Source organism: Microchirus variegatus, assembly GCF_963457635.1.
Source record: "Microchirus variegatus genome assembly, chromosome: 1".
Lineage (NCBI taxonomy): Eukaryota > Metazoa > Chordata > Actinopteri > Pleuronectiformes > Soleidae > Microchirus > Microchirus variegatus.
This window is the reverse complement of record NC_139802.1, coordinates 14,238,199-14,251,692: the sequence shown is the minus strand read 5'-3', so window position 1 is coordinate 14,251,692 and position 13,494 is coordinate 14,238,199. Positions and strand designations below refer to the sequence as shown.

Genomic DNA, 13,494 nt, shown 5'->3' with positions numbered 1-13,494 from the left:
GAAGGAGATCGGAGCCAGCTCAGGATTCAAACAAGGGTTTAATCTTGTACAAGAGGAGAATTCGCAGAGCAACAAGGTGAATACTCAAAGATCTAGGAGAAAAACATTGCATTTATCTGTCTTTCTGGGTGTGTTATCAGTCTGATAATTACCACTTTATGACCTCCTACAGGCAAATGAGGAGATAAGGTAGTTGTTTACAACGCCACCATTTGTGTCGTAAACTGTCGTAAAACAACACAATGGTCTCTATGATCTCAGGTCACATGTGGGTCATCAAAACAATTACTTTTGAACATTCCCATAGAAATACAAAATTCCCTTCACATATTGTATTTATCTGATCTAGTTATACTTCTCAAGAAATAATAAATGATCATTTAAAAAGCAAAATGTTTAGGCTTAACTTCTACAACTACAGTGAGTGATGATTTGTTCAGAAGAAGAAGAAGAAGAAGGAGAAGAGAGATGTAGAAGTGACACAACGACAATCCCAGAGAAGGATGGAGAAGATGTTGTATTCCAGAACCTTGTGTACTGCTTACAGGAACAGATGATACAGTGATGTTGGTGACAGCTAATCTAGACTCAGGTCAGCTCTGCAGGCCAACAGCAAAGTTTGGCTCAGAGTAGAGGAGTTATAAATCACTAGCCGACACTTCTCCCCCACTCACTTGCAAACACACACTGACACACACACACACACACACACACACACACACACACCGACACACACAAAACCAGTGAGAGATCACATCTGCCTCATCTCTCAAGTCTTCAGCAGACACAGATTCCTCATATCCAAGTATGCACATGCAGCGAATACACCAATGAGGAAAAATGGCGTTTAAATCTCCAGAACTCCTTAAATTGTTAGTTTCACACTTCACCTCAGCAGGAAATTGCTGATTCAGTTTCTCATTCTACCCTCTACAGTTCTTTTATCAGAAACAGTGTCCGTTTAAATCTACAGGGAAATGTAGCAATTTGTTGCCTCATATTCCGACTGACCCGAGGAGACCTTGTAAGAGTTGTTTCTAATGGTTTTGTTAAGGTGGACAAACACGAGCGCTGCGCTGAGAAATGTTCAAGGACAGTGGATTTATTCTGCTGACAGCATGACAGCAAATAAAGATTCAAAACAGCAGGACTTCAAGCCCCATCAAATTCTTGACCTGATGTGCTGGCATCAAAATGGAACCCAAACTGTTCCGTGTCAGGAAAAAACACGACACATCTGGAAATGTTCTTCTCTATCTGTCAAGAGCAACATTTATGAAACCATATAAAACAGAGCAGGCGATATTTTTGGTGTATAGTATGTACGGGTCTTTAGAAAGTCTAAAAACAACGATAGCATTCAACAAATACTCAGACAGAACCGAGCACTATTGTCACCAGATACTTGTATACATGTGTATTTTTTATTCATCTTGCTTGACTTGGCCTCCTATAGGCCAGTTACAAATAAAAAAAAAACAATTGGTTTGACTGCTTTACCATTCTACACAGAAGCACAGCAAGTAAACGTCCCTCTGTGGATGAACTGCAGAGATATCGCACACTGTGGGATCATATTCTTGATATGAGAGATGCTGTCTGTCCTATGACCAGACATTTATTTTGGCTGTGACAGAGGATCCAAGAAGATTCATGCGGTTTTTGTCCTGGCTGTGAAAAAAAAACACACACACAGAAAACACAGAACTTGGTAAGGGTTCCTGAAGTGATGGGAAGTGAATGTGTTTTGTGGACCTGGAAAAGGCCTTGTGGTGTTCCGTGTGGGAGTAAGGGGTGGATGGGTCATTGCTATGCTATAACCTTCTCTTTTTATTTACTGTGTATGTTGTACATACACGCTGACAGGCAAGGTCAAGGACGTGTTCCCCCCGAAACATACTTAACATTCCCTTTTTCCAAAAGCTGAAACGCCTTCAGACTGATATTCATCATATCAGTATAGTGTGCTGTGGCCAGGAAATAACACTTTTATTTGCCTCTGGATTACAGAGCATCACACTATGATATGCATTCACCGGCTTTATGAGCTTGGCAGTTTTTTTTGAGTGTGTTGTGATCAGATATTCGTCTGTATGTCTCACAGTGTTGACTCTGGCAGTAGCAGGAAAGCAAACCTAATCCAAGGTGCTTTTTTTGCACTTAGCCATTCTAGCTTTAGGTTCTTTGTCTTTACAACAAAGAACTTATATGGACACATGTTAGTTTAAGAGCATTTAATTATACCATATGTTAGATCAGACTAGAAAAAAAGGGGGTGTGTTTGAATGTGCATAATGTCAATAACAGGGTTAGAGGAGACGGTTAGAAATAAAGATGAGTACACATCCCAGTCAGATGTTTATTCTCCTCCTGTGCTTTTATGTTCCAGGGTCCTGCTGGTACCAAAGGTGATAAGGGAGAACGAGTAAGTCATTCCACTGACACACCTGAAACACTGTTTAGAGCAAATCAAGATTAACTGGCCCATTTTTCTGTGGAAAATATTGTTGTTTTGCTTGAGTAAATTTCTCACTAATTCTCCACACCCTTGTTTTGAAGAAACCAAATTGCCCTCCGGTCATGTTTCCTTGTTCCTCGTATGTCTTTGGCACAAACGTTCACTTTATTTCACTCTCTCAACCTTGTTTAGAGCAAATCAAATCAGTTTTCATGGTTCAAATTTGCTGGAGAGATTTTTTTGTTGTTGCTGGTGCAGTAGAAAGACACACACTACATTTTTTTTTTATCAACTTCTGGGGACAAATGTACATTGCTGCAGTTCATTTTTGGTACAAAGTTTGGGATCCCAGGAAAATAAATGTACATAACGGGTTTCCACACTGTATGTAATTTAAGCTTCTAATGTGCATATACTCAAAGACCCACATTGTTTTATGTAGCAGTAACTGAACAGTGCAAAAGTAAATAGTAGTAAATAAAATGGTGCCTGCCAACTGTTAGATTCATTATACACACATTTGAAAACAGCAAGACCACTTTTTTTTCAGCAACTGTATTTTTGAATGATACTAATTAGTGGCTCTCAGTCTCTTGAATGAGTCAAACTCCACAAACACTGGATACTACATAAAACATAATGCACCTCAGTAGTGCAACAGAAGACATTATACAGCTGTTTATTTGATTTTTTTTTTTTTTTTTCAAATCCATTGTAATATGATTTAAGGAAGACGTACAACAATGTCTGTTACATTCAAACCACTGTATACCAACAGTATAGTGGTGTATATACTTCTAATGCTTCACACAGGGTGCAATCTGTTTTAATGTCAACAGCAATATTGTGCTAGTAAAGCAAGATGATTGAGTATGACTGAAAACACAAGGAAGCATCCCCTAAAAGTTACAGAAGTATATTCTACTGTGCAAAAAAAGGATGTTAAGCAGATTGACAGGACAAAAGCTTCTTGTGCCCGTGCTGCCGCTGTGTATGCACAAATGCTCCCTCACAGGTCTGATAGTTTTACTTGACAGAGCCCAGTTTCAGATGAAGGGTGCAGCATACAAATAATGTGGCCGAATAATAACATCAACAACACACCAACTCACTTAAAAAGAAGTTATACACTGGTGCTTTGAATCCAGAAAAGTCCAAATGTTAGAAATCGTTCAAGTTGGCAGCACCACATCGATTTTTCTTACTTTAGTTCCAGTTGATACTGTAAGTGTCTGTCAGTGAATCACCACTTCTGTGTTTCATACAGAAGTTAATTCACTCACACTTTTGGAGGCTGGTGGATCTAGTCCCAGTTGACATGTCACCTCTCAGTCACAGAGATGACGTTTCACTCTCACATTTACAGTGTGGTGAAAGTTGGAGGAGCCTGGAGGGAAAAAAAACTTGACAGACACTGTGACGTTGCGAGCCTCTGCACCCCTGCCACCTCATTCAAGGCTGCGCTCAGTCTAATCAATGCAGAGGCACACAAAGATCTATGGTTACTTTTGCTGCAGTTAATGTACCATAGTGTGCAGAGCCATACAACCTACTAACTGAAACAAGAAAGAGCCTCATCACTGTCAAATGCAGACAGCAGCAGTTCAGTTTGGTGAAGGAAGAAAATGTATTGCTATTATAATAACAAAAGTCAACAAAGACATGTCCAGATTTATATTGTGTATTTGTGAAATAGTTTTTTGCTTCTTCTTACTATCTGTTTTGGCCAGTTTATTTATATAAGAGGCGTCAGAGTGTGTAAGTAAAGGTGGAGTATCCTCATTAAAACACCCATAAAACACCCACCCACCAATACATCACCCAGTGGTCTGGAAGTTTATGTTCCCGTGGTTGCTCAAATAGAAAAGTGGTATCAGCCTCCGTCTGTGCGGTTGTGTAATTTCACATCCTAACAGCTCTGTTGTGTACGGTTTGTTCCTTAAGGGTGATGTGCAGTCCCAAGCTGCGATCCGTTCCATCGCACGGCAAGTGTGCGAACAGCTCATCCAGAGTGAGTAATGACTGTTTATCATGTGCACCAGGCTATATTTAGTATGTGTCTCCTGGATATGTTTATATAAAGGTTTTATTGATCTAAAGCTATGCCTCTATCACTTGCAGGTCATTTTTCTCGCTATAACTCCGTACTGAACCAGATCCCAGTCCAGTCATCGACATCAGTCCGAACAGTTCCTGGACCTCCAGGCGAGCCGGGTAGGAGAGGCCTTCCGGGACAGCAGGGAGAGCAAGGCGCCCCTGGCAGACCAGGTTTCCCTGGTACCAATGGCCAGAGTGGACGACCGGGAGAGAGAGGTGAACGCATCCATCTTATTTTCTCTGTAATAAACAGAAGACTATTTTAGTATGAACCAGTTTTTGTAAAGAAGAAAAGTAGGCCAAGCAACATTAGTTGATATATAAAAAATAAAAAGGTTCCTCCACAGCCAGAGCCACTTATTTGTACGGTTACTGTGCATAAACCTGCTGTTCAACGAGTCTCTCTGTTAAATAATCTAATATTTTATTGTCAGGTTTGAGTTTTTACAACAATAAGAACAGTTGGAGCTTCAGTGTCGCGTCTCGTTTGCTGTAAAGTATGTCACGGTTTTTAGACTCTGCTCTCACCGACACAGACTCACAGTAAAGATCACGGGTTCCGACAAGGTTCAGTCCAAACCAAAAAGACACAGTAGCTCCAGTATCCATGAGATCATTGCCCTGTCATGAGCCTTTTGAACAGAAATAGCCTTTATGAGGCTCCGTCATCATCACTGAAACATGCAACCCACACTGAAGAACCACACACTGAATGTAGGGAAACTGAGAGCAGTCAGGAAATATCCAGTGGTTACATCGTCCTCCATCGTCCTCCATCGTCCTCCATCGTCCTCCTGAATCCTTTGATTCTCCCCTTTAGCATTTATTATGTTACACACACACAGTCTTGCACAGCCTTCTTAGTGAGGACTAGGGTTGCAAAATGCTGAATTCTTAAAAATTGGAGTGTTTCCATGGGAATTAATGGACTTTATGGGAATAAAATGGAATATTTGAAAAATTGAGTGTTTGGAACTTAAATATAGTTGATAAATAATATAGTATACCATCATCTTGGCTAAAACAATCAGATTTGATGCTTATACAGTTGAATACCGATGCTATTCCTCAATCATATGCACAGACGATTTCCAAAAAGTAAATTCCCATAAATTCATGGTTATTCCAATGGAAAGTTTCCCATTTTGAAAATTGGCAAGCCGAGTCCTGATTCGCTGACTCACTGCAGAAGCTCAGTTCATGTCAGTTTTTAACCCACACTAACAATGTCTTAGTGAGAGAAATGATACACTGGTGCTTTAATCTAAATCTTACCTCAACCCTTAATCCAATTCCTAAACCACAAAAAGCCCTATAAAGTAGTATAAAGTAAAAAGTATTTTTTCTCAATTAACAAAATTGGAGCAGAACAAAAAAAATAAACCTGTTTAATGTTTTAGTTTTATGTATTTTGTAAGATGATGAAATATTCCATTAGGTAATTTTAACTGCTGCTTTGCCACACAGGGGCCAGATGTGATGAATGTGATGAACTGGTGTGGTTCTGGTACAATAATGAAAGATGTTTTACCAAAATAAAAGCAGAAATCAAATCATGTAACATGTTAAATCACAAGTAAAGTAAAAACCAGTATGTGTGATATTAATAGTAAATGTTGATAGCTGGTTGTAGCAAACCTATTTTTTAAACTTCATATACAGTTAGGTTGTGTAGTTTAGGGGATGATAGCACAGGTGTCATCACAAGATCATGAACAACACTTTTAGACTTTTCTCATGTTGTTTATTGTGGATGATTTGGCCTCGTTTTTTAAATCAAACCATGTGAAATTACAGGTAAAATGTGTTGTCGGGTGAATAAGTGGACATCTGAGGGAGTTACTTACTTCTCTAATATTCATATAAATGTGATAATCATGCTATAACATAATACAACTCAGAGTTACATTTTTAAATTTCACTACAGGGATAATCAATACTTTGCTGGCTCCAAATAAGGAATAAAAAAATATAGATGTGACTAATGTGTATCTTTTTGAACTGTGCCTGTTTCTAGGTCTGTCAGGAGAGAAAGGAGAGAGAGGGAGTCCAGGGATCGGGAATCAAGGACCTCGAGGACCACCTGGACCTCCAGGTAAAGTACAAACAAACGTAGATGACAACGTCTCAGCGTTCAGGCGACATTTGTAGCAGCTACTGTAAAACATTTGTTTATTCAACATTATTCTGAAATGTGTTTTCAGTCTGTGACCCTGACGGAGCTACTGTATGTGGAATGTTATTTCTTTGTGGTCCCTCTGAAACAAACCTACAAGGTTTCAAATATTCAAACAATGGAATTAAAGACCACAGAGACATAATCTATTTCGGGTTTACTTTCTGTTGACCGAGAAAGGGCGAGCAGAAGACGTTTTGCGCGATGAATATAATTCCCAGTATTGATTTTTCTCTGTGCTGTGTGGGGTTTGAGATCTGTGTTATGAAAATGTGTCCCCCTCAGGGATGCGGATTTTTTCTGTTTACTGTTGTGCGATCAATACGCAACAGAACAAGCTGACAAAACTCACTGCAAACTTTTCTCTGATCTAATAACTGTTTAAAAAAAAAAAATGCACAAACTTCTGTGTATGAGAATGAAAATCTCTGCTGAGACAATGGTATAGAGGGAGCACTGTCTGTCCTTATATGCTGTGTATTGTTTGCTGAATATTTGTGGTGTGATCATTTTAGTTCTTCACAAATGAAACTCCCCTCAACATTCCCGATTTTGTATTTCTGCCTACTGTTCTGCAGACAGAGAACCGAAGCCTGTGGCTACATTTCCGCATCTTTCTCCTGCCTGCAAGACATTCGCTATCGTCTCTCTCTGATGCTGAAATGACAAGCACACATTCGCTGTCCCCATTTCTTTATGTCACGCTGTTGCCGCAGCAGAGGGGGATTTGGAGGAGATTGAAGAAGTGATAATACAGTGACAGCATGCAGCCTGTGATGGCACATTTGTTCACTTTATTTTCCCTGTCTTCTCATATACCTTCGCACTAGGCGTTGATTTGTCAAGGAATTGTTGGCAAATGACTGCTTGTCTTTTATAACACCCTTTTCCTCCATCCTCAGGTCTGACAGGTGAAGGACGGACAGGCAGCCAGGGCCCACCTGGTCGGCCTGGTAACCCGGGAACAGCAGGGAGGCAGGGGAATCCAGGCAGCACGGGAACAGCTGGCCCACCAGGATACTGTGACCAGAACTCCTGTCTGGGATACAATGTGGGAGGTAAGTTTCATTCATTTGTTATTAGCAGTCTTGTATAAAGTATCTAAAAGGGATACTTGAGTAAAAGTACAAGTATCTTACCAGAAAATGACTTTGGTAGAAGTTGAAGTCAAATTTTTATTTATATATATATCTACATACGTATAAATATAAATATGTGTATATATATATATATATGTATGTATAAAAATATAAATATATATATATATATACACATATATATGTATATGTATATGTATGTATGTATATATGTTTGTATATATATATGTATGTATCTATATATGTATATACGTATGTATGTATATTTGTATATGTATGTATGTATATATGTGTATACCGTATATGTATGTATAGATACTGTATATACATATATACTTTTACTTTAGTAATAACATATATATATATATATATTATTACTAAAGTAAAAGTCTTAACGTATATAACATTTACTGTAGTATCAGAAGTAATTTTCTGATATAAAATATACTAAGTTTTAGAAGTAAAGGTAGAGTAAGGAGTTGTCTTTCAACTGGCAGGTTGTGGGTTCAGTTCCTGGCTCTGCTAGTATGTGACCCCAAGTTGAAGCATGTGAATAGGTATGAAAGATGTGTGAGTGGGCGAATGGCAAAACTGTAGTGTAAAGCAGCTCATCAAGACTAGAAGATCTCTATATAAATACATAGGCAGGCCAGGCGTTTGCGTCATTGAAATGCTAATTAGAGCCGTCACGCGTAACGGGGGAGTGCACACGCGCACCGCCCCAACTGTCTGTTTTCAACAATTATCGGGCACTGGTGAACGAACCTCGCGGCGAACTGTTGATAACTGCCAGTAATCATGGCCGTTTGCGGCCTGGGTTTTCATCCAGTGGACCATAATACCAACTCTTCTTCTTCTTCTGCTTTTATTTGGTAGTAATGGGTAACAAAGATAGTTAGAGAAAATGTAGTGAAGTTAAAGTTGCTAGAAATATAAGTAACAGTAAATAGTAATAAAGCACAGATGCAAATCTGTACTTAAGTACAGTAACAAAGTATTTGTAATTTGTTACATTGCAACACTGTTTATAAGTAACTAATGATGAGCTGATTATATTCAGTATCAATGTCAGTCCAATAATAGTTAAAAGAAGAAAAAATATATATATATAACATATATATAATATGGTTCATTAAACAGGCTGTAGAGAGATGTATACCACCAGGATCATTTGACTAGAATGTAAATGAGGGATGTAGGTTACGTGGACTTACTTTAATGTGGACCTTTGCAAGTCTGGTGAAATTTTTTCAGAGCTCCCCCTACAGTTTTGGAGTCCATATTATTACAATTAACTTTACTTTAAAGGGTTTTTAGAAAGAAAAGGCTTCTAGGTGAAGTCAATAAAACCACACTTCAAAAAGCTTTAAACATGGCTTTAAAAATTAAAATGTACCATAATCAGTAAATAAGAATCAAAACTCTTCTCTGGGTGACTACATTAAACAAAGCCAGAAACACACTTTGAATTATTAATGATAAAAAGTAAATGTCAAAAGAGAATATAAGTATTAAATGTGGAGCTCAGATTACCAGAAGAGAACATCATGAACACATCTGTAAAGTCTGTCCTGCTCCTGGGTTCGCTCTGAGTTAACAGTCTTCTGTGTCTAAAAACTCTGGCTACATGGGCAAAAATGTGAGCATGCAACTCTCATTCTGCACCACAGAAATAAACAAGACACATGTTCTTGATAATCTTCTCTGGCTTCCAATGTTGGTGATATGACAGAAAACGTTTGCGTATCACTGCAGTAGACAAAAGCAGACACAGAAATTATTCACAGTAAGTCAGGTACTGGCATTTGAAATAAAAATAAAATTTTGACTGCATTATTTCCCCTGAACCTAAACCAGAACACAACACATTGTTTATTTACACTTTAGACCTACTTTATCTTTATTTGTCCTTTTGCAGCTGAACATTATTCTGTCATTAGACATTTTTAAAACGGACTGAGGTATTAAATCAAAGTCTGTGTTTTGTTTTGCTAATTCCTTAACATAAACAGTTTAAACAGTCGAACCACGTCTTGTGTTTCCATTTTATAAAGCAGCTTTTATAAGAAGTATTGTTTTCACTGTGACAGCTGTTTCTTCACAGAGTTATTGTTCTCATGAAGCTCATAAAGAGTAATCTGGCTTTTATAGTTGTTCCACTGTGAAGTTCACACATTGATGTCCACACTGTTGGATTAACATGTCGACTGTCACTGACCTAAACTGTCGGTCTCTGTTAGGGTTGCAAATATTTTTTGTGAATTTTCAAAATTGGAAAGGTTGGGAACTTAAATGTAGTTGGTAACATTAATGTTTTTGTTGATCAAAAGCATTAGTGACGAATGAATTGTCCAACATTTCCAGTCAATTCTCATTAATTCCCGCTAGTGCACTGCCTGTAGGAAGTATGTATTCCTATAGTGGGAGCTGCAGATTTTTCAATTATGGTAATGCTATGATGCTATGGTAAGAAACGTAAAGGCCAACATACTACAAACACTGGCGTGGCTGACAGTCACAACAGCTTGCTACGCTAATGCTAATCAAAAACTTGTGCCTAATGAGGTTGCACAGTGTTTGTATTAAGTTAGCTCTACGCTAATGCTAATTGTAGCCTCGCTAGCTTACCTTTGGAAACAGGTTCGTCAAGTTAGCCGCAAAGTAGTAGCGTGCTAGTGCAAAATAAATATGTGCTCGCGTATTGGTGAATGGACCCCGACTTCATCATTTCAGTATAATACCATGTTCTGCTGTGAACCGTGTGAAGATGTCTCACCCACAGCCTCTTTACTCCTACCTCCCCGCCCGAGACAGCGCAGCTGCTGCTGATGAGCTGCTGCCTGCCTGGTGTAGTGTGATAAATCAGCAAAAATAAAAATTCCTCCAAAAAATTTTAAAATCAAGGATGCACACCAGTGGGCCATGCTCAACCCATATCCAAAGTCTTAGGGCGATCTGACTAACGGTCAGCGAGATATGCCTGTCACAGACACACAGGCGCAACTTGCTTTATAGATAGATAATTCCAATTTGAAATATTCCAAAACTCCTTTTTCTCCTTTAGTCTCTGGAAATTTACTGGGAATTGTTGGCCCCTTTGCAACCATAGTCTGTATTCACATCTTAATGAGTGTGTCTTGGTCTGTCACAAAAAGGATGTCACACATCTGGAACAGCTCTCGACAAGTTGATGACAAGTTGAGACATGACTTCATCCATCAAACCATAATATGAATGGATTCCAGTCGTAATGTTGTTTTTCATTATTAATGATTTCGGTTTTGTGACTTGTCTTTCACTGTTTCACAGCATTTCAATGACTCAAAATTGTCTCCCTGACTGAAACCGTAAATACAGATTACAGTGCATTGTGTGAATTCAGTTGTATATATTTCCATGGTATGAGAGTGCTGAGAGTTAACCTGCTATTGTCGAGAATAATTAATAGGAAGCTGATTTATTTGTTTTCATATAAAGTCCACAGTCATAATTAAAAGAATATGCTTCACATTGACAAAAACAAATCATATAAAATATCAGTTCAGTTCTTCAGTTCCCTTCTACGTGAAAACAATATTTTTTGTAACCCTTTCTGTTGTGCTCAATATTTTTTTATATTTATTGTTCACACCTTTTCAGATAATACAGGAAATCTAACATCTGAACATTATTTACAGCATTTACTGATGCTGCAAACAGATAGATAAATCCCTCAAACTGAGTTATTCTAAACAAGGGAATATCTCGCTATCATATTCCAGATATTATTCCTGAAATGATCATATTCATATACTGTAATTTGAATGAATTCACAGTTTAGTGTGTATGAAGTGTTTATGAATGAGAATTGCCTGAGTTATTACAGATTTAACTCTGCAGTCGTGGTGAGTTACTGCAGGAAACCGCCTCACATTGTCTGGTGTTAATCACAACAAGGCATGTGTTTCTGTATGGTCTACCTACACTTCTGTTCTCTGTGTTGGAAATCTTTATTTGCACTTTCTCGTCTGTAGAAAGAGAATAAAGATCTGACACGTTCTCCATCTTTCCAAACATTTTTCTATGATATTTATTGGAGCTGCATTATTTGTAAGGATTAGTCACGCTGTAATAGAGAAGCAGATTCCGAGACACATTTTTCAGAACTCCTAAAAAACCGTAACCTAACAGCTGGAAAAGCGTCTGTCGCTGTGGTTTGAGAGCTTTGGTGTCGTTGGGTTTTCCTTCCTTCTTCATGTGAAGTAACATCTTCTCTCTTACTTTTTCCCCACTCCCTTTGTTCCCCTCCCTCTGTTTCCTCGTCTTTCTGACTGAAGTTCAACAGGACTATGGGAATGATTACTGAGGAGCTTTCTCCAACATCCTCTCCTCCTCCTCCTCCTCCTCCTCCTCCTCCTCCTCCTCCTCCTCCTCCTGCGCTCACCTCCTTCTGTTCCTCCCTATGTGCCCTGCACAGATTGAAACTGAGGGAATTGATAAATTTGGCGATTCTCTTAAAGCCTGAACATTTCTTGGGATGGATAATAACTCCTGGCCCTGGCCTTAAACCTCTAATCTCAGCACTGTTTTTCACCCAAATTATTCTGGCAGTCTACGTCGTTCCATTTGAGCAGAAGAGTGTGTCGAGTTTTCTGGAGATTTTCAAAGTAACAAACAAGAGTCTGATTTGTTTCCCTACTTACTGTGTATTTTTTTTCTAATTCCTACTCTTAAAACAAGAAAGGTGGCTTAGGGCATCCGAGTTGAAGTCTCAGCCGTGCGAGTTTTCTCACGATTGTTTATAACGAACAGAGACTGGACGTTCTTCATGGAACTGTGAGGCTGTGAGTTTCCGGTCTCAGAGGTTAAATTGGATTTCGATACCTCTCGTAAGACCGACAAGTACAGTGCTGTGATGATTGCAGTGCCAGCTGTCCTCGCACGAAATGCTTTGCCGCAGCAGCCTCCACTTAACGCCACTCCGAGCTCAAATCTTTCTCAAAGCTAATCTCATTTTAACACTGATGAATTCCTTTGATGCTGGTTGGCTGCATTTGGTACTAACCAACACCTTCTGTGTGTATGTTTTGCATCGTCTAAGACCGGGCAGGAAATCTACATTTCATCCCTAATTTCGCTCAAATGTGACGGTTTCATTTATCGATCAGATTACGTGCAATACGTGTGATCAGATTAACTAATTATAACCATTAACCAACCTCCTTGCTAACCCAGTTTTTGTACACTACCTTATACCAGGTCCCTAATCTGCTTGAACCCAGTCCTAATGTCAGTGATATAAAATTGCTCGAAAAAAATAATCATCTCAAACTGCTGTGATGTTCAGATTTCAACCTGTGCATGCTTCCTATTCCCACTGTGCTTCTCCAACTGACCCCAAATATTCCCACCAACCCAGTCCAAGCCCTGCCTCAAGGTGGCTACCAGCCCTACAATCCCCCGTACAACCAGCAGTACAATCCTGCTGCTGCTGTGGCTTACAACAACGACCAAGGAGGTCAAGATGAGGAGGAGGAGGAGGAGGAAGAGGAAGAGCAGGACCCCTACTACCATCGTCGTTACCCCTCTCAGTACTACCCGCAGCAGCCTGCCGGTTACTCTGAGGACGTGGAGCTGAGGTCGCCCGGTGTCGCCAGGAGGTTTTCACGTGATGTTGTAGTCATGGA

General features: G+C 39.2%; 1 protein-coding gene across 1 annotated transcript in view; it reads left to right on the top strand.

Annotated features, from left to right (window-relative positions):
- The window catches only part of col14a1a (collagen, type XIV, alpha 1a), a 109,455-nt gene extending 96,516 nt beyond the window's left edge, over positions 1–12,939 (top strand). Inside the window, exons 39-44 of the mRNA XM_083898982.1 lie at positions 2,390–2,425; positions 4,403–4,469; positions 4,580–4,771; positions 6,573–6,650; positions 7,634–7,789; positions 12,145–12,939. Of these exons, the coding sequence (XP_083755108.1) occupies positions 2,390–2,425; positions 4,403–4,469; positions 4,580–4,771; positions 6,573–6,650; positions 7,634–7,789; positions 12,145–12,173 (558 nt within the window). The 3' untranslated portion in view covers positions 12,174–12,939. The remainder of the gene's footprint in view (positions 1–2,389; positions 2,426–4,402; positions 4,470–4,579; positions 4,772–6,572; positions 6,651–7,633; positions 7,790–12,144) is intronic.
- The last annotated feature ends 555 nt before the right edge of the window (positions 12,940–13,494 follow it).